The 21421-nt window shown below is 45.9% G+C and overlaps 6 protein-coding genes across 6 annotated transcripts; 1 reads left to right on the top strand and 5 right to left on the bottom strand.

Annotated features, from left to right (window-relative positions):
• The first annotated feature begins 2495 nt into the window (after positions 1–2495).
• On the top strand, positions 2496–3112 carry LOC149895879 (histone H4). Its single transcript, XM_090118150.1, has one exon. It carries the CDS (start codon positions 2551–2553, stop codon positions 2860–2862), a length of 312 nt encoding a protein of 103 aa, XP_089974276.1. The 5' UTR covers positions 2496–2550; the 3' UTR covers positions 2863–3112.
• Positions 3113–3520: 408 nt separating this feature from the next.
• On the bottom strand, positions 3521–4316 carry LOC149895878 (histone H3). The gene has a single exon (XM_090118018.1). The coding sequence runs from the start codon at positions 4227–4229 to the stop codon at positions 3819–3821; it is 411 nt and encodes a 136-aa protein (XP_089974144.1). The 5' UTR covers positions 4230–4316; the 3' UTR covers positions 3521–3818.
• A 2287-nt stretch (positions 4317–6603) lies between these two features.
• On the bottom strand, positions 6604–12402 carry LOC149895877 (uncharacterized). The gene has a single exon (XM_090118382.1). The coding sequence runs from the start codon at positions 12400–12402 to the stop codon at positions 6604–6606; it is 5799 nt and encodes a 1932-aa protein (XP_089974508.1).
• Positions 12403–14759: 2357 nt separating this feature from the next.
• Positions 14760–15649, bottom strand: LOC149895876 (histone H2B). Its single transcript, XM_090118313.1, has one exon. The coding sequence runs from the start codon at positions 15617–15619 to the stop codon at positions 15245–15247; it is 375 nt and encodes a 124-aa protein (XP_089974439.1). The 5' UTR covers positions 15620–15649; the 3' UTR covers positions 14760–15244.
• A 1249-nt stretch (positions 15650–16898) lies between these two features.
• LOC149895875 (histone H2A) lies at positions 16899–17750 on the bottom strand. The gene has a single exon (XM_090118314.1). The coding sequence runs from the start codon at positions 17605–17607 to the stop codon at positions 17233–17235; it is 375 nt and encodes a 124-aa protein (XP_089974440.1). The 5' UTR covers positions 17608–17750; the 3' UTR covers positions 16899–17232.
• A 1356-nt stretch (positions 17751–19106) lies between these two features.
• Positions 19107–20028, bottom strand: LOC149895874 (uncharacterized). Its single transcript, XM_090118312.1, has one exon. It carries the CDS (start codon positions 19962–19964, stop codon positions 19134–19136), a length of 831 nt encoding a protein of 276 aa, XP_089974438.1. The 5' UTR covers positions 19965–20028; the 3' UTR covers positions 19107–19133.
• Between the last annotated feature and the right edge of the window lie 1393 nt (positions 20029–21421).

Raw genomic sequence — 21421 nt, 5'->3', positions numbered from 1 at the left:
ATCCACAGCCCGGGTGTGCCAACACATTACCCGGACACGCATACACATATGCCGAGTACCATAGACTTCGCAGTCACCCGGGCCTTTGCCGGTGGGCTCACACAAGAGGTCCTGGAGGACAATCTGGGGTCAGACCATCACCCAGTTGTGGTAACCACCACAGCTCCCCCGACAACCATTCCACCAGCCCCCAGAAGGGGAAAAACTAACTGGGAGGCCTTCACAGAAAAGACAGCCGGTATCACAACAGGACCGATAAGAAGTAGAGAGGACATTGACAAGTATGTCTGGGACATTACTTCGAACATTCAAGAGGCTCTGAAAAACACCTCATCTGAACCGAGCTTCCGAGACCGACAGCGACAGCCACTACCAAGACACCTGGAAACCAGGATACAAGAGAAGCGCAGACTCAGGAAAGAATGGCAAAAAACCAGGTGCCCAACGCTCCGTAGTCGACTAAACCGACTGGACGAAGAAATGAAAGAACTGCTTAGAAAACAGAGGACAGCTGAATGGGAGGAAAAGATGGATGCAGCGGTGGACAACGATGAAGCCCTGTATGGAATATGCAAGGCACTCACGAGCGAAGCCGTCCCTACCCTACCACTGAGGACGGAGAGCGGTCTTATTTACGACCCGACACAAAGGGCGGAGCTGCTGGCTGACCACCTCGCCAGCACCTTTAGACCATTCCCAACAGTGGACAGAGCGCACGCCAGAGCGGTTGAGGTCACGCTCCAAGAAGTATTCGCCGGACCGCGCCCTCGGGAGGAAATCAAGGCGGTGTCCCCAGGGGAGCTAAAAAAGGCCATCAGAGACTTGAAGCCAAAGAAAGCGCCGGGGAATGACTCCATACCCAACCTGGCCCTAAGAAACTTGCACCGAAGAGCGGTTGCGGCGCTCTGCCGCGTATATAACGGGTGCCTTAGGCTGGGCCATGTCCCCCTGATGTGGAAGACTGCCGTTGTTGTGATGCTCCCCAAGCAGGGAAAGGACCAAACAAGGCCCGATGGGTACAGGCCCATATCTCTACTGCCCTCCATGTCCAAGGTGCTCGAACGACTGGTTTTGCGACGGTTCTCACCACACTTCACACCAAGAGAGGAGCAATTTGGGTTCCGGACAGAACACAGCACAACACTGCAACTGTCCAGAGTCATTCATTCCCTCGTAGCAGCCAAAAACAAAAAGGAAGCGGCAGTTGCAGTGTTCTTGGACATGGAGAAGGCCTTTGACAAGGTGTGGCACGAGGGCCTCCTATTCAAGTTGAGCAAGTTAAGCTGTCCACACTACGTCCTCAACTTCATTCGGAGCTTCCTGGAGGACCGGGCTTTTCAGGTCCGCATAGGTGGTGCCTTCTCCACCACTAGGAAGATTGAAGCCGGAGTCCCACAGGGCAGCTGCCTGTCACCGCACTTGTACGCCGTGTACACGGACGATATCCCGAACAGGGCGGACTCCCAATTATCCCTGTTCGCGGACGACACGGCGTACATAGCGACATCGCTCAACCGTAACCATGCCGCTATCAAGATGCAGAAAATGCTTGACGAGCTGCCGGAGTGGCTGGACAGATGGAGGCTCCGAGTGAACCCCAAGAAGTCGCAAGCAATTTGCATGGGTTGTGCTCCAAACCCGGCAAATGTAGAGTTCCAAGAGACAAGGATCCCATGGTCAAGCAAGGCCACGTATCTGGGGGTGGAGATTGACAGGCGCCTAGCCTTTAATCACCAAGCCCTGAAAGCCGCTCGCCAGGCACAGGTCGCAGCTGTGCGACTGAGACCGATTTTCACGTCCAGCTTGCCTACCAGACTGAAGCTGAGACTCTACAATACATACGTTAAACCCAAGATCTTGTACGCCGCTCCAGTCTGGTACGGCTACATCTCACAGGCCAGCAAAAAGAAAATAAAGACGGCTCAGTCGCGCACTCTGCGAGTTATCGTCGACGCCCCCAGATACGTCCGCAACTCCACTATTGAAAGGGACTTGGGAGTGGAGCCCCTCGAAAAGATCATCAAAGAGCAAGCAAAGAAAATCTTTGAAAAAGCCGATAGATCGAACCATGAGCACCTCCAAAGCATAGCACCTTGGAGAGCCAGCGTGATTGACGCGAAACCCTACCCGCGCGACTTGGCCCGGGACGAGGGGGATGCGTCGCCACCGCACACGGTCGCTGATCCGCACTCGCTGGGCCTCCCTTAAGGGTCTCACCCGGTGGGGCGGATCGCCCGGTTCGCGGAAACGCAAACCCCGAGTCGCCGTGGGCAGGTTGCCTGGGCGGGGGACTGCGTATAGAACACCACCAGAAACAACGCACAAGCGACAACTGAACAAATAACAGCCCCACAGTTGTGGGGTTAACCCAGGGACCCTCCCGTAGTGGCGGGAGGCGAGAGACACCAGAGTTGGGGGGCGTAGCCCCGGTACTCTTTCCCCTCACCAGTGATGGTGGGAGCGAAGACCCCGAAGGCGAAGCGCACAAGCTTTCGGGCACGCAGCGAGTAAGCAAGTAAACGAGTAGAATAACGCAAGACAGTCGGCGATATGACAGGCCGCGGTAAAGGAGGCAAGGGGCTCGGAAAAGGTGGCGCTAAGCGGCACAGGAAGGTGCTCCGTGACAACATCCAGGGTATCACGAAGCCCGCGATCCGTCGTCTCGCTCGCAGGGGTGGCGTCAAGCGTATATCCGGTTTGATATACGAAGAGACGCGCGGCGTTCTCAAGGTATTCCTCGAGAACGTGATCCGTGACGCCGTCACTTACACCGAGCACGCAAAGAGGAAGACCGTCACCGCAATGGACGTCGTGTACGCGCTGAAACGTCAGGGACGTACCCTCTACGGATTCGGCGGTTAATTAATTGTGTTACTTCAAAGATCGTCCGTCCGTTCGTACGTACGTCAATAATTCTTCCATGCAATCGATTCGGCCTTTTAATAATTATTATTCTTGGTACGAATAAAGATGGGCGTACGACCACCACGGCGATGATTTTGAAACAAACAAATTAACAACAAAAAGGCCCTTTTCAGGGCCGCATACGATTCATTAATTCCACAATATTATATATTATTGTATTATGGATATGTTTCCCCACGCGCGCAAAACTACAACACTCACTATCATTTCACTTGTACTCTATTATCTCTCTATTATTATGTGTGCTAAATTTCATTGTAATCGGTTCAACACATACATACATACGTCCATCCATCAACAACTTTCGCATTTATAATCTTCTTATATATAAAAATGAATCGCAAAATGTGTTGGTAAGCGCATAACTCGAAAACGGCTGAACCGATTTCGATAATTCTTTTTTTATTATATTCCTGGAAGTACGAGGATGGTTTTTATGTAGAGAAAACGTAAACATGTACCACGGGCGAAGCCGGGGCGGACCGCTAGTATTAAATAAAACTATTTCATAAGAAGAATTTAAAGTTAATGGCTACTGAATGATTACATTACTAAAATCTAAAATTCATCAGGTAGGTAAGTTTTCTGTTTATAATAGTAATATAATAATATTAATACATTTTATCATTCTCATAACAATATTATCATTATATTATTAGATATTTCGTTGTATGTTTCCGTTACTGCACAGTGGAAAACGTTTATAGTTAGGTTAGGTACCTACTATTAAAATGAATCACGTGCGGCCCTGAAAAGGGCCTTTTTTTTTTAACATTCGATGTCCGATGACGTGTCCTCTGTGCTATGTCATGTTATGTTATGTTATTTCATATTGAAACCACACACCACACGACACGACACGAGACACGAACAATGCAAACAACAAACGGATCTTAGGCGCGTTCACCACGGATACGGCGGGCCAATTGAATGTCCTTTGGCATAATGGTCACTCTCTTAGCGTGTATAGCGCACAGATTGGTGTCTTCAAATAGACCTACGAGGTACGCTTCGCTCGCCTCCTGCAGGGCCATGACGGCCGAGCTCTGGAAGCGGAGGTCGGTCTTGAAGTCCTGCGCTATCTCACGAACGAGACGTTGGAACGGCAACTTGCGGATCAGTAGCTCAGTGCTCTTCTGGTAGCGACGAATCTCACGCAGAGCAACCGTGCCGGGCCTGTAGCGATGGGGCTTCTTCACGCCACCGGTTGCGGGCGCACTCTTGCGGGCCGCTTTGGTGGCGAGCTGCTTCCTCGGCGCCTTTCCACCGGTGGACTTGCGAGCGGTCTGCTTTGTGCGAGCCATTGTGACCGGGGGGCTTGTTCGAAATTCGAATTCACTATATTTATTATAGAGAAATAAAACAACAAATACGACCGCACGGAGAAGTGGTTGCGCTTCGAATGAATACGAAAACGGGTACGACGCCGTTTTTATAAACACATTAGGTACACTCGTCTCCGTTTCGTTATTCATCGTAGTCGAGTGCGAGAGAGACATCGATAAGTAACCGTTCGCGCGGTGTGTATGTCGAGAAAAGAGAGATAAAATAATAATAATCAAAGTTTTGTGTTGGATTTGCACGATTCCTGATGCAAAATTAACTACTCGAACTCGAAAACAAAAAAAAAAAACGATCTTCAATGTGCAATGTGCAATCTGCACTGTCATAATATTGTCAATGTCATACACAGCCCATGTCATAATATTGTTATGTTCGTCATTATGGTATGGTCGTACTGGATCTATTCATTAAATTTACATGTACCTTATCCAAAATGGATGGAAATTATTCTACTTTTTTATTTTACTTCATACATACTCTACATAGGTGCAAAGTTTCATAAAAATGCGTTCAAAAATAAAATATGTCTTGGTTATTGCTTGATTACAAGATTAAAGAATTATTATTTTCTACTTTTTAGTGGTATGTATCTAACTTGAAAGCGTGTTTTTTAGTTTTTCAAACTATATTTATTTTACTTCATACTCTACATAGGTATTTTCGTATACCAAAACAAAACAGCACTAAAAAAAAAAAAAAAAAATACCAACAAATACATAATACGTTCATAATATACCTAACTAGAAATTCGCCGCGGCCTCGTTCGGTTGCAAATTTTATGAACATTTAAAAATTATATCTATTAAAATAAACCGCATCAAAATCCGTTGCGCCGTTTTTGAGATCTCGAGTAATCTTCAACTTGATTATTCCATAAGAAAGGAAAATTTCTATAAGACAGGAGAATTTTTATAAGTCCGGAAAATTTCTATAAGTCAGGAACATTTATATAAGCCAGGAAAATTTCTATACGTCAGGAAAAATTTCTATAAGGTGGAAAAGGATAGGTTAGGTTAGGTTAGGTTACGTTAGGTTACGTTAGGTTAGGTTAGGTTAGGTTAGGTTAGGTTAGGTTAGGTTAGGTTAGGTTAGGTTAGGTTAGGTTAGGTTAGGTTAGGTTAGGTTAGGTTAGGTTAGGTTAGGTTAGGTTAGGTTAGGTTAGGTTAGGTTAGGTTAGGAGAGGTTAGGTTAGGTTAGGTTAGGTTAGGTTAGGTTAGGTTAGGAGAGGTTAGGTTAGGTTAGGTTAGGAGAGGTTAGGTTAGGTTAGGTTAGGTTAGGTTAGGTTAGGTTAGGTTACGTTAGGTTAGGTTACGTTAGTGTTAATGTCGGCTGAAGGCCCTCTCTTAGTGGACTGTAGTGGTGTGGGGGTTTGCAAATAATACAAACAATTATTTCTTCATACGTAGAGGGCCAGGGTGCCGAGCCGGAGCGGAGTTATTCTTCTTGCTTTTCTGAAGCGCGGGTGGAACTGGAATGCCGTGACGCAACCGGTTTTGCGTCCATATTTATACTTTGCGCGTTATCCCCTCCACTCCGGCTAGCCACGCCCCTTACCTCACTCTTTATTTCTCAATCATTTATTTTTACATAAATTTACAGTTTTATTGTTTTTATTACAATCATTATAACATATTATTCTAATATTACATCCATAATATACTCCGCCAGCGCCCCGTTTAGACTGCGCGCACAATTCTTTACAAATTTTCTTTTATACTACCCCGTCCCCCGCTTCAGGTGTATAAATATACTGCGGGGGACGGCGTGTGCGCTCAGTCGCGGACGTGACGCTGTCGCATGACGAAATACAATAATATCAATTAAATCCTAATATCACACAATTAAAATATTCATATAACATAAAGAAAGACATAAACATTCACTAATTCACATAATATACGAAAGACATAAACAAGCAATAACATTATCTTAAGAAACACAAACATTTACAATCTACAATTAAATATCTACAATATCAAAACAAAATATAAACATTTACTATTCTACTAAACATTTTTAACACAATAATAACCTTTCAGGCATAAGCCTTCATAAATCTTTATGCAATAGTGAATAGACAACACAAATAACTTTACGTACGAACTGTTCCTTATACTTTACTATACAGATAATCCTTCAGGCATAAGCCTTCAGGATTTTATACTGAACACTTATTTTACTTTACTAGACTAGTTAGATAGTTTGCTTTACAAAACATAAACTTTGCAATATAACTAGAACAAATACGTATTTCTTTTCATGCTAATTATTTTATAAGCCTTCAGGCGTAAGCCTTCAGGATTCTAACGTTATATTTACAATAAATTAGGTACTTTACGGTTTGTCGTGCACATTTCTCCCGCCGTCGCACTCTGCGATTTGAACTGGTAGCACGACGATCTTCTTGGTGGGCCGCCGGAGGATTCTGCCGCCGCTGGTCTCCACGTCGACCACTCGTACCTCGCCGTCCTTGCCGGGATACGTAGCGACGACTCGTCCTCGGGGCCACGTGTTCCTTGGTTGATTGGAGTCGCACACGATGACCAGGTCGCCGATCTTGGGGGCCGCGCCGCTTGCGTGGGGCTCCCGCCGCTGTTGGAGTACGGGCAGGTACTCTCGCACCCAGCGTCGCCAGAAGGTGTCGGCGAGCTGCTGCGCGCGCTTCCAGTGTGTGCGCGCTGTTGTTTGGTCTTCCTCGATGGTGCAGGGTGGCGGCACGTAGCAGTTGGAGCCCAGCAGGATCATATTCGGTGTGATGGCGGGCGGCACGTCGGGCGTCACGGCCACATGAGTGAGTGGGCGTGAGTTCACGGTGGCTTCTACTTCGGCGAGGAGTGTGGCGAGCGTCTCGTCACTCGGGTGCTGCTCGTGAAGCGTGTGGCGAAGGGCTTCTTTCACGGTGCGTACCATGCGCTCCCACGCGCCGGCCATGAATGGGGCGGCCGGCGGAAGGAAGCGCCAGCTGATGCGGCGGGCTGCGGCTTCTTCTTCAAGTGCGGCCCACGCGTCCGTGAGCTCTCTGTTGGCCGCGCGGAAGCACGTTGCGTTGTCACTCCATATCTCGGCCGGGCAGCCGCGCCGCGCTATGAAGCGGCGCAGCGCGTTGATCGCTGAATCGGTGCTGAGTGACACGACGACCTCCAGATGTATGGCACGCGATGTTAAGCACGTGAAGAGGGCCACGTAGCGCTTCTCTCGATGGCGGCCGACGGTTACTTCTTGCGGGCCGAAGTAGTCGAGTCCGGTGAATGTGAATGGGCGCGCGTGATGCGCGAGGCGTGCGGCGGGCAGGTTGCCGGTCGATGGGCGCGCGGGCTTCGCGCGCAGCAGGCGGCAGCGCGGGCAGCTCTTTAACACTTCCTTTGTCGCGGGTCGTATTCTTGTTATCCACAGTCTTTGTCTTAGTTCGTTTACTACAATTTCGACGCCGCCGTGATGCAGTTTTTCATGTATGTGTTGTATATAGAGCTGCGTATACTTGTGTTTTCCGTCGAGCACTGTCGGGTTTGCGGCCTCTGCCTCGATCGCGCTGGCTTCATTCACTCTTCCTCGTAGTTTCAGTATTCCGTTTTCGTCTAAGGCGACACTTAATCCCGCTAGCGGACCTTGGTATTTTTCAGTGAGCGGGTGTCCTTGCTGTAGTATCGCTATCTCTTTCCCGTACGTTGCTTTCTGTGTTAATTTCACAAGTGTGTTTTCCGCGGCGCGTAGGTGGCGCGCACTTAATATTCTATATTTTCTTTCTTCGTTGTTCGGACGGGAGACGATTTTTTCATTGTTCTTTTTCACATTTCTTTTCCACGTCGCGTCTTTTTCTTCATTTTTTCTTGTACGTTTTCGACGTGTTGCATTGACGAGTTGTTTGGGGCGACGACAGAGTTCGATGAATTGCAGTACGCGGGCCGTTGTGCGCACTAGCCGTGTCCATTGTGAGAAGCGCTCGATGTCGATGAATGCGGGGGCGGGGTCCGACGTGTTCAGCGCGCCGCATTTTTCTTTCTCTTCGCCCGTGTCGATGATGATGTTTTCTCTCTTTTCAACCGGCCAGTCGCATTCTTCATAGCGGAGGAAGTCTGGACCGGTGAACCAACGATGTTGCGGGTCGAAGTCAGCGGGGGTGTTGCGTGTAGCGTCGTCCGCCGTATTGTGCGCCGTAGGGACCCAGCGCCATTCATCCTTTTTCGTGAGGTCTTCTATTTCGGCTAGCCGGTGCGCCACGAATGTTTTATATGTACGTGGCTCGCTGCGTATCCATGCAAGTGCTGTTCTTGAGTCGCTCCAATACACTTTTCTTTTGAAGACAAAGTCGTGACCTTCCTCGACTGTTCGTGTGAGGCGTGCTCCGAGCAGGGCGGCTTGCAGCTCTAGACGTGGGATCGATATCGGTTTCGTGGGCGTGACCCTGCTTTTCGCGGCGGCGATCGCGATGTTTATCGATCCGTCGGCGCGCGTCGCTCTGATGTACACGACCGCTGCGTATGCTTCTTCGCTGGCGTCCACGAATGTGTGTACTTCTCTCTCAGCCGCGGGTTCGTAGTCATAGCAGCGTGGGATGCGGAGCGCGTCGAGATGCTGAATATTCGCCACCCAGTTTTCCCAGCGATGTTGTAGCGCGCCGGGAATGGGGTCGTCCCAGCCGGTGTTGTACTTCCACGTATCTTGCATTATTCTTTTCGCCGGTGTGAGGATGGGCGCGATGAGGCCGAGTGGGTCGAAGACCGACATGATGAGACTGAGGGCTTCTCTCTTCGTAGGTGTTCGTTTATTTTCTATTATTTCCTGTGGTACACGTTTTGTGTTTACGCGAAAACCGATGTAGTCTTGTTTCACGTGCCAGAGTAGTCCCAAAGTTCGCTCTGTCTCGCTCCCGCCGATCTCGACGGTGGTCGCCCCGGTGTTCGTAAAGCTTCTTATCGCGTTTTCATTGTTCGATGCCCACCCACGCAGCTCGAAGCCGGCGTATCGATGTATGCGATCGACGTGCGCCGTTATCTCCCTGGCTTCATCTTCGGTCGCGTAGCTATGTATATAGTCGTCCATATAATGGTTCTCTTGAATCGCGCGTGCGGCTGCCGGACTCTCGTGCGCGTGTTCTTGCGCGTTTCTATTCTTGATGTAGAGTGCGGTGCACGGTGATGAAGAGGCGCCGAAGATGAGCGATGTCATACGATATTCATCGGGCGGCCCGTCGTCGCGTCGATCGCCACGCCAGAGGAAGCGTAGCGCGTCACGGTCTTCTTCAATGATTTTTATCTGCATGAACATTTCCTTGATGTCGGCGGACACGGCGATTGGATGTTGACGGAACTTCATGATGACGGCAGGCAGAGATTGTAGCAGGTCGGGCCCGGGCAGCAGCATGTCGTTGAGAGAGCGGCCGTGTGACTTAGCGGCCGCGTCGTGCACCAGACGAATCTTCGCTTTGTCCGGGTTAATCACTGGAAAGTGCGGGAGGTACCACACTCTCCCGCCGGTGGGCGGAGTCTGCGCCCTCTCTGCGTAGCCGGACGAGAGTAGATTTTCTATTCTTTCTTCATATTGTTTCTTCAGCTCTCCGTCTTTGTCCAATTTCTTTTCTAATGTCTTCAATCTTTTCAATGTGTCGCCGTAGTTGTTCGGTGTATCTGCGGACTCGTCTCTCCATAGGAGTCCGGTTTCATATCGGCCGGACGGCAGGCGTTGACTTTTCTTTTCCAATATGCTGAGTGCCTGCTGCTCCGGGTCGCTGCGCTGTCGCTTGGGTTCGATGCCGATGGATTCTAATTCGAAGTATTTCTTCATCATATTTTCGAGTGTGTCAGGTGACTTCTCCGCTTCCGAGAGATGAGAACAGAACAAAACTGGGTGCTTGTTCGAGGAGCGGCAGCCGTGCAGGACCCATCCTAATAACGTCTTCGATGCGACGGGCTGATTCCTCTTGCCGTGCCGTAGTTTTCGCGTTATAATGAGCTCCCAGTTGTCTTGCCCTATCAGCAGCTTCGGTGTCGCATTTTCATACAGTAGGTCCTCTTGCAGGTCGTGCAGATGGTTGCAGCGGGCGATGTCACTCTCGCGGATGGACTGCGTGAATGCGTGGAGCTGGTGCACGGTGCGGGCGTTGTCTAATGCGTATTCTTTTTCTTCATGTCGTCCTCGTACTCGTGCCTTCACTCTCTTGCTGTATTCGTGCTCATTCTCGTGCCCATTCACGCCTTGAATTGTGATGGACTCGCGTGGCCCGTCGAGACCCAGCTGCTCTGCAAGCGCCGTTTCAATGATGGTCACCGTGCTTCCTTCGTCGAGGAGCGCGTACGTGTCACATTTTCCTTTCGGTCCCATGATGGTGATGGGAGCGATCTTCAGATACGCGCGGCGGCGCGTAGGTTGCTCCGACGTGGCGCTGTTGATGTTAATTGCTGATACTAGGACTTTCTCTTCACTGGCTTGCGGTTGCGCTGTCTCTTCAATTTTCTTTTCCGCTGTCTTGGTATGGTGGAGCATCTTGTGGTGCTTCATGGTGCACCCGTTGAGGCCGCAAGGACGAGCGCGGCATGTTGCTCGTTGATGTTTGCTTCGAAGACAGCGGAAGCACACTCGATATTTCTTCGCTATTTCCCATCGTGTATTTACGTCGCTGTTCGTAAATTGTCGACACTCGACGAGTTTGTGCTCTCGCTCGCACATCGGGCATCTTGTTTCTCGCTCGCTCGCGTCGTTCGTTGCGTAGGCTCGCTCCGTCCTTTTCCTTGTTTCTGTATCTAATGGAGCGTAGCTGGAGCACTTGTCTGCTTCTTTATTCAGGAATTCTGCGAGCTTTTTCAGTAGCGGTGTCTTGTCGCGTTCGTCGGCAGCGAAGTCGTACCATTTATTCTTCATGATCGGCGTCAGCTTTTCCAGTACCTGCCGCAGCATTTCCGGGCTGTGCAGGTATTCTTGTTTTCTTAAAACTTCGACGGTGGCGACGATATTCGATATTTTATTTGCGAATATGCAGATGTCCCGCGGGTTGTCCGTTACTCGCGGCAGCGACTTGATTTTCTCCATTTCGCCCAGAACCAGCGCGTCTGGGCGGCCGAACCTCCTCTGCAGGGCTTCAATGATTTTCTCGGGTCCGGTGTGCGATATGAGTAGGGCGGTGACGGCTTCTAGGGCTGCTCCTTTCAGCGCCTTCCTCAATCGTGCGACGTTTTCCCCGTCGGTGAATCCTTCTTCAGTTTCTTCATACGATGCCTTGAATGATAGCCACTCGTGACTGGAGCCGGTGAACGTTGGTAGTTCACCGCCGTATCTTATTACTTTTCTTTGGCTTCTTGCGACTTCATTGAAGGCGGTTACAATTGCCGCAACTTCTGGTGACCGCGTGGGCGGGTATTTCTCCGGTTCCCGTGGCCCGTCGTCCTGTTCCTGGCGGGCCCCCCATCCTCGATCTTCCTTGTTGTCGGCGTTCTTCGCTGTGTAGCGTGGCGGTGAGAGCTGGCGAGTCGGGTTGGCGGCGGGTGGCAGTGGCTGGCTTAAATGTTGTTCCAACCACGACTCGACCCGTCGTTCCGGTTCGTAGTCCTCTTCTTCCTCTTCCGTTGTTGATTCTTCTTCAGCGCGTATTCTTTCCAGCCGCGCCTTTTCCAGTTCTGCTGCGGCCTTCGCTTGTTCCAGCTTCAGTTCGGCTAGGCGCTCTTTCACCTCCAACTCCGCGAGGAGTCTCTTGCGGGAGGCTACGGAGCGCCGCGACCGCACCTCTGATGCCTGGCGGAGCGTCTTCGAGCGGCGTGCTGGCGACCCGGCGGCGACGTTCGATGGCGCCGCGAGAGCGGCGTTTGTATTCAGGTGTACGTTGCTCGTCGGCGCCGCGTAGGCGGCGGTCGTCGGCGCGTCGGTGTTGTCGGCTGGCGCCGCGAAAGCGGCGTTTGTGTATCCCACGACGGGTGACGGTGCTGGCTGCAACTTGTCGACGGGCATGGTGCTCGGCGTAGCTGGCGTCGAGCTGCTCTTCTCCTCTGTCCTCGTCGTTCTTGTCGCGGTCGTGCAGGTCTCCGATGTCCCCGTAGTGTAGCTCGTTTCTCCCGACGTATTCGTAGACGACGTTCCTGTGGCGGTGGCGGTCGCTTCTGATGCTGATGGTGTTGTTCCTCTTCCGCTCCGGCTTCTCGTGTTCATTTTTCTTCTTATCCGGCTCGAAGCTGACCAATGTTAATGTCGGCTGAAGGCCCTCTCTTAGTGGACTGTAGTGGTGTGGGGGTTTGCAAATAATACAAACAATTATTTCTTCATACGTAGAGGGCCAGGGTGCCGAGCCGGAGCGGAGTTATTCTTCTTGCTTTTCTGAAGCGCGGGTGGAACTGGAATGCCGTGACGCAACCGGTTTTGCGTCCATATTTATACTTTGCGCGTTATCCCCTCCACTCCGGCTAGCCACGCCCCTTACCTCACTCTTTATTTCTCAATCATTTATTTTTACATAAATTTACAGTTTTATTGTTTTTATTACAATCATTATAACATATTATTCTAATATTACATCCATAATATACTCCGCCAGCGCCCCGTTTAGACTGCGCGCACAATTCTTTACAAATTTTCTTTTATACTACCCCGTCCCCCGCTTCAGGTGTATAAATATACTGCGGGGGACGGCGTGTGCGCTCAGTCGCGGACGTGACGCTGTCGCATGACGAAATACAATAATATCAATTAAATCCTAATATCACACAATTAAAATATTCATATAACATAAAGAAAGACATAAACATTCACTAATTCACATAATATACGAAAGACATAAACAAGCAATAACATTATCTTAAGAAACACAAACATTTACAATCTACAATTAAATATCTACAATATCAAAACAAAATATAAACATTTACTATTCTACTAAACATTTTTAACACAATAATAACCTTTCAGGCATAAGCCTTCATAAATCTTTATGCAATAGTGAATAGACAACACAAATAACTTTACGTACGAACTGTTCCTTATACTTTACTATACAGATAATCCTTCAGGCATAAGCCTTCAGGATTTTATACTGAACACTTATTTTACTTTACTAGACTAGTTAGATAGTTTGCTTTACAAAACATAAACTTTGCAATATAACTAGAACAAATACGTATTTCTTTTCATGCTAATTATTTTATAAGCCTTCAGGCGTAAGCCTTCAGGATTCTAACGTTATATTTACAATAAATTAGGTACTTTACGGTTTGTCGTGCACAGTTAGGTTACGTTAGGTTACGTTAGGTTAGGAGAGGTTAGGTTACGTTAGGTTAGGTTAGGTTAGGTTAGGTTACGTTAGGTTACGTTAGGTTACGTTAGGTTAGGAGAGGTTAGGTTAGGTTAGGTTAGGTTAGGTTAGGTTACGTTAGGTTAGGTTAGGTTAGGTTAGGTTACGTTAGGTTACGTTAGGTTAGGTTAGGTTAGGTTACGTTAGGTTAGGTTAGGTTAGGTTAGGTTAGGTTAGGTTAGGTTAGGTTAGGAGAGGTTAGGTTAGGTTAGGTTAGGTTAGGTTAGGTTAGGTTAGGTTAGGTTAGGTTAGGTTGGGTTAGGTTGGGTTAGGTTAGGAGAGGTTAGGTTAGGTTAGGAGAGGTTAGGTTAGGTTAGGTTAGGTTAGGTTAGGAAAAATTTTCTCAGTCCGGAAAATTTCCATACACCAGGAAAATTTCTATACGTCCGGAAAAATACTACTGAACCGATTACAATGAAATTTAGCACACATATAGAAGGTAACTTGGATTAACACATAGGGTAGGTTTTATCCCGGAAATCCCGCGGGAACGGGAACTATGCGGGTTTTCCTTTGAAAACGCGGGCGAAGCCGCGGGCGGAAATCTAGTACAAAATATTAATTTACCAAAACTATTGCAAAACACAAAACTATATAAATATAACAGAAAATCGGTTTGAATGTCTGTCCGTGTGTGCTATATTCCCTATATAAATTTGTATAATTAAAACTAGAGAACCGATTTTGATGCGGTTTATTTCAATAGATAGGCTGCATCTCGAGGAAGCTTTTAGTATATATAATTTGTTACGTTCTGAACAATGCAGGCACAGCCGCGGGCGATAACTAATCAATCTACCATTTATTTGTTAAACAGTTATTAAAAAAAAAATAACTTCAAATTAACTGTACAAGTTTAATTATTTCTCCATTTAATAATTAATATTATTAATTTTTTGTTGTATATCAATTAAATTTACGTTTTGACATAAGGCTGAGGTAAAATAACAGTACAGACTACAGTCGAATTGGGAATCATCAAGGAGGATTTTATTTAATATCTTAACTTAATTAAAGATATGAAACCTTATTTGTGTTAAACTTTTTTATTTTTTTAAATTGACACCAATAAATCAAACTGACGATGTCTGTCAAAATAAATATAATATTGATTCAAAGATAGTACATGAAATCGCATTGCGTTGTTATATTAATATATAAGTAATAAAATGGTTGTGAGTGAAAAAAAATTATGTAACATGTATAAAAATATCGAGCCAAATCATGATGGTATATAATTTATTATGAATTTGTTTTTATTTGTCATCATCAAAACTACTGGACCGATTTTGATGAAATTTGGCACAGGCAATCTTTAGACGCTGAGAAAGAACATACATAGGCTACTTTTTATTATTGCGAAATAATATGTACCACGGGCGAAGCCCTAGTTTGTAAATAAAATAAAATAAATCATACCCACAAAATATGACCAACGTTAATAATTATTGTTGAACGTATAATTCGAAATTCGAATTTCAAAATTACAACTTTAGGTTTTTTTTTTCTCACTGCTGTTGTTCGTGTTGGAGAAACGTATTTTTGGCGTGTACACACACACACAATTCATTCATGAAATATATTGTGGCCCTGAAAAGGGCCGTTGTTGTTTTGATAGTATATAATAATAATAAACACAAAACGCGAGCGAGCGGGCGTTCGATAAGTCGAACACGCCACGCCGTTGTCCCGACGACCGCTCACCGCTCACTTGGAGCTCGTGTACTTGGTGACAGCCTTTGTGCCCTCGCTGACCGCGTGCTTGGCGAGCTCGCCGGGCAGCAGCAGCCGCACGGAGGTTTGCACCTCTCGCGACGTGATGGTCGACCGCTTGTTGTAGTGAGCGAGCCGGGACGCCTCCGCGGCGATGCGCTCGAAAATGTCGTTCACGAACGAGTTCATGATGGACATGGCCTTCGAGGAGATACCGGTGTCGGGGTGGACCTGCTTGAGCACCTTGTAAATGTAAATGGCGTAGCTCTCCTTCCTCTTGTGCTTCTTCTTTTTCTTGTCAGACTTGGAGATGTTCTTCTGCGCTTTTCCGGACTTCTTGGCGGCCTTTCCACTCGTTTTTGGCGGCATGTTGCTTGTTGTAGTATAAGTACAATCAATTGAAACTGTATATTCCAAATTTTTTCCGTTTCTGTATAAAACCGGTCCAGATCGCGCCACACGGCGTTACGGCCGTCGGTTAGTAATGCGAGCTAGCACTTTTGGTTATCGGCCAATACCGTGGAGCGTAAGCGTCCCCTCCACACAGTGGGCGGTGAACATGCGGTGAATCATTTAGATGTTTACATTTGGCATTTTATTTTTTTTTTAAATCACATAAGGCTAAGGTAAAATAACAGTACAGACTACAGTCGAATTGGGAATCATCAAGGAGGGTTTTATTTTAAAATATGTATCTTAATTAAAGATAATATATGAAACCTTATTTGTGTTAAACTTTTTTATTTTTTTTAATTGACACCAATAAATCAAACTGACGATGTCTGTCAAAATAAATATAATATTGATATTATAATATTGATTGATTGAAATTTGGTATAGAGATATTTTGATACCCGAGAAAGGACATAAGATAGGTTTTATCCCGGAAATCCTACGGGAAAGGGTTTTTCTTTAAATAAATCAAATTTTACTTGATTTAATATTTATTTAAATTTCCAGCTTACACAATACGAAGTATGAAAACAGTTGCTCGCCTCCCTACTTTCAATATTCCAAGTTTCCCGCTTGACGAAAACGAAGTGACTTGCGCAATCATCTAGAAAACACAATATAGGTATTGTCCTCTGCAGAAAGGAGAAATAGTCCAGTATCAGCTTCGAATACGTACATCGAGCAGATATTTGTCACAATAGTAAGATTCAATTTACATAATTTATCTTAATCTTCAGGATAGGAAAACAATCATATTATAAAGCTGAAGAGTTTGTTTGTTTATTTGAACACGCTAATCTCAGGAACTACTAATCGAATTTCAGAAATTATTTCGGTGTTAGATAGCCCATTTATCGAGGAAGGCTATAGGCTATAATATAATATAATCACGCTAAGACCAATAGGAGCGGAGCAATGCGGGTGAAACCGCGGGGCACAGCTAGTTATTATAATATATATTACAAACAAACATAAAATGAAACGGAACGGATTTTGATGCGTTCAACAAGAAGGGGTTTATTATAAACTAAACAATTAAACATCTATAATAATTATTATGTATAATTCTTATCTACATAATATATCCTAATATTATAAAGCTGAAGAGTTTGTTTGTTTGTTTGAACGCGCTAATCTCAGGAACTACTGATCAAATACAAAAATGCCATTATAAATTAAATTAAAAAGACTCAAATGAATGTTACTTTTTTTAATACGGGTACGGTTCTAGGGTTAAAGGCTATATTATAATATAATATTAAATGCGGGTGAAACCGCGGAGCGCAGCTAGTTTATTGTACATAGATTAATATTATTCATGTTCTGGTGTACGTGTCAAATGGTAAACGATCACTGAAGAGATGAGAGTTTAGGCTGCTAGAAACTCTATCTATCGTTGTTGTCAAGACATATATTGCGGCCCTGAAAAGGGCCTTTTGAACAATTCATAATAATATTATGATGAACATACATAAAAATATGTAATTGTATCGTTATTGGTAAATGCAATGCAATGCAATGCAATCCAATTAGGCCTTCTTCTCCGTCTTCTTGGGCAGCAGCACAGCCTGAATGTTAGGCAATACACCGCCCTGTGCTATGGTCACGCCGGAGAGGAGCTTGTTCAGCTCTTCGTCGTTACGTATGGCCAATTGCAGATGTCTCGGAATAATTCTAGTCTTCTTGTTGTCGCGCGCCGCGTTGCCGGCCAACTCGAGAACTTCAGCCGCCAGGTACTCCATCACGGCCGCCAGGTAGACCGGGGCACCGGCGCCCACGCGCTCCGCGTAATTGCCCTTCCTGAGCAATCTGTGAATACGGCCGACGGGGAACTGCAGACCGGCACGGTTGGAACGTGACTTTGCCTTCCCCTTCACTTTACCGCCTTTACCGCGTCCAGACATTATTTACGGTTTTCTTCTTTGACAGTATAATAAACGAAAAACTGATACGTACAACGATACGCGCCGATCACTAAAGTATGTTTTTTTTAAACATTACCATCGGATTTAATATATATTGTACCGTGTACGGCTACGCGTCCTAGTGATTGCGGTGGGCATGACGCCGTGAAATGCGAGCGAACACAAACGACGAGCGATGCGCAGTGAACACGACCGTGTCAAATAATAATAATATATTGTTATGTACAATATAATATTTTATTTATTTACAAAATGTTAATTTTTTTTTTCGCATTTCACACACAAACAATATTTAAGCATCTTTTAATTAATATTATTTTTTTTTTTGATTCGGTGTACAGCATCCCCAAATATTATTATTACTCATATTATATAAAAATGAATCGCAAAATGTGTTGGTAAGCGCATAACTCGGGAACGGCTGAACCGATTTCGATAATTCTTTTTTTTTTTTATTATATTCCTTGAAGTACGAGGATGGTTTTTATGTAGAGAAAACGTAAATATGTACCTACCACGGGCGAAGCCGGGGCGGACCGCTAGTTACTCATAATAATAACGATTAGTTGATTGTTTTTAAAGTAACTTGTCAGGTGACAGAAACAGACTGTGTTGTCTAGACAACCATCAATAATTAGGTATTAATAATAATTATTCATAGCAGTAGGTATGTATAGATTTTAGAGAGTAGGTATTTAGTAAGTTTCGGTAAAATGTACTATCGGGAGTCGGGCGTCGGGCGGGCGGTCGGTCGGGCGGCGTGCGCTGGTGTGGGGCGGGCGGGCGGTGTCTGTGCTGTGTCTGTGTCTGTGTCTGTGTCTGTCTGTGTGGTAGCGTGTTGCAGTGTGCGATGAATAGTTACATAATATTTTATTTTGCAAGTTGAAGGTAAAAAGTAACGTGTGTGTTTACCGTACGTATTACGTAGGTATATTTTGATGTTTTTTTTTATTTATTCCTTATTTCATTGCGCGTCGACGGAGCCCCGCTTCGCGGGGCTCCTATTTCTGTGTAGTTTTTTTTTAAGAAACCTAACCTAACCTAACCTAACCTAAACCTAAACCTAAACCTAAACCTAACCTAACGTAAAGCTGTAGATTAGTTAGTAGTAGATTTGATTTTCTTGTTGTTATTATATTGTGCATGCATGTTGCTAGTTGCTACTATAATATATTATGATGTTACATAACTATTATGTAATTTGTAAAATTGTAATAATTGTAGTTTTATTGTGTAGGTACCTACAAGTTGCTTGTTCGTCCTCGCAAATTGGAAGGAAACGTTAACGTTCGTAGTGAGTGCGCATTCGAAAATATATGTTAGCCCTGAGAAGGGCTTTTTGGCGATAGATAATATATAATATGTATCTATTTTGCTGAGACTTGTGCCCGATGCACTCGCCGTCGCCGCTGCACTGCATAACCAGTTCCAACCTTAACCTTCCTCGAAGTCGAATTAGGTTGCGCTTGCGCTTGCGATTGATCGATTGCACGCACACCACACGTTCACTTCTTGGACGCGGCCGAGGCTTTCTTGGCGGTGGCCGCTTTGGATTTTGGCGTTGCCGCTTTCTTCGGTTTCGGTGCCTTCGGCTTCTTCGTCGGCGGTTTGGCACTCCTCTTAGCCTTCGGCGCGGCGGCCGACGCTGCTGCGGCGGGTTTTGCGGCCGCCTTGCCCGCAGCCGGCGCCTTCTTGGCGGCCGCGGCGGGCTTCTTTCTGCCTGCAGCTACTTTCTTGTCTTTCACCGCTGACGCTTTCGACTTGGACGGCGAGGACGACGAGTCTGCGGCCGCTGCTGCGGCGGCGGCTGCCGCCGCCTTCTTGGACCTGCTGCCTGCGTTGACGGCCGTCTTTTTGGCGGCCGCTTGCGCCTTGCCACCGCCGCCAGATTTGCGCACCTTGACGGCCGCCGCCGCTCCGGAGCCCTTGCCGGCGGCTCCGCTCGACGGAGAGGTCTTCTTCTTGGCCGCGGAGGACTTTGACTCCAGTTTGAACGAGCCAGATGCGCCCTTGCCCTTCGTCTGAACGAGCGTGCCGGATTCGACGGCGCCCTTGAGATATCTCCTAATGAACGGCGCCAGTTTATCCGCGTCCACCTTGTACGTGGCCGATATGTACTTCTTGATCGCCTGCAGGGAAGAGCCGCTACGCTCTTTGAGATCGCTGATAGCAGTGTTCACCATTTCCGACGTCTTCGGGTGCGCCAATCTTGCTTTGGCCGCTTTCTTGGCTCCTCCCGACGCCGCTGCTGCTGCTGCTGCTGCTGCTTTGGGCGCTTTCTTCGCGGGCGTCGACGCTGGCGCCGGAGTTTCAGTTTCGACTGCGGTGTCTGCCATTTTTGTTAATTAAAATTCAACTTTACGTCGACAATAGTATGTAATAATAATTAGTCTAAATAAGTAGTACTTAGTAGGTTTCACTGTATTCGACGTACGGTGTCGCTAGTGTAGGAATCGAATGGACGGTTTACCTCACGGGGAACCGTGCAATCGAGATACGTTTTCTCGCGGTCGCGCTTGAAACTTTTCACTAACATGCCTCCGTTCGAACGTATATTTTACGTGAAATTAACGTTTAAAAGTATACGTTTCACATGTTTCTCGTCCCTTTTGAGATCGGCCCTCGTAGTGTGCAAGCCCGCGCGACGCTCGAGGAGCGCATCGATAGCGATGGACGTTTAAATTTTGCCAAGGGCTATCCGCGTGCGCGGTGTCAACTTTAAAATTATCATTTCACCTGTAATTAAACCGATTGTCGTTTCGAAAAAGGCTCTCTCAATACACTGATATACAGACGTTAAGGTGAAACTATTCGTAATCGCCATATAATATGTTTGCGATGGTTTTTAGGGGGATGAATGTGACCTGTTGTAGAACAGCATAACGCAAACGACGACCGCGCGGCCGGCTACACACACAGTTCGGCGATCGGTCGAATATGTTTAACGTCCTTTAAATACAAAAATAATAACAATACGAATGTGCCACAATAACGAAATGACAATATTATAAATAAATGTCACATATTTGTCACAATATTATATTCACAGTCACAGGTACTAACAGCTAGTAGGTACATAGTACGCACACCACACCGCAACGCCCGCACGTTTTAATATTGTCAAAATATTATATAGGCCGCGCGAGAACGAGACTACGATTCACAATTGCGTATTTATTATAATATTATTATTGTGTTAACTTAATATCGTCGCATAATAACGCATAATAAGCAATACCTAAATAATAGACAGAGGAGTAGTAACAATATTATGACGAATCGATAATAACACGAATGTAGGTAGTTAATTAATAGTTTATTATTTACCTAATCATTAAGTTACTTATATATATCATCATCATCAACTGCAATTACGATTAATTCAATAGCGACAATGACGTATCCATGTTTTGATGAATTATTATATTGTCGTACCGTTGTAGATTCCTTAAATCTTCGTAATGCACCTGAGCGCAGTAAACATCGATTAAAGTGAAGCATTCGATTCTAGATGTCAGATTTCGATTTTTAGAGTAACGTCTCTGGTATTTATTATGTTTAGAATGGTTTATCAGTAAAATAAAATGAAATCTTAAAAAAAATTACTTTTATCGGTCATTATTATTATAATTAATATTATGTAGTCGTAATTGAAAAAAGTTAAGCAAATGTGCAGTTCTAACAAAACGAAATATCTTGTTATTCTATGTCGTCGTTACTAGGTTACGTTGTTGAATTTTGTTGAACTGTCAAATGTTGCCTATTTTAAAATGGCTCTACTATACTTAATAAC

This window comes from Colias eurytheme, chromosome 29, assembly GCF_061535395.1.
Source record: "Colias eurytheme isolate Ceu_HAF_F1 chromosome 29, ilColEury1 Martin Lab GWU primary, whole genome shotgun sequence".
Classification (NCBI taxonomy): domain Eukaryota; kingdom Metazoa; phylum Arthropoda; class Insecta; order Lepidoptera; family Pieridae; genus Colias; species Colias eurytheme.
This window is presented reverse-complemented; position numbering and strand designations above follow the sequence as displayed.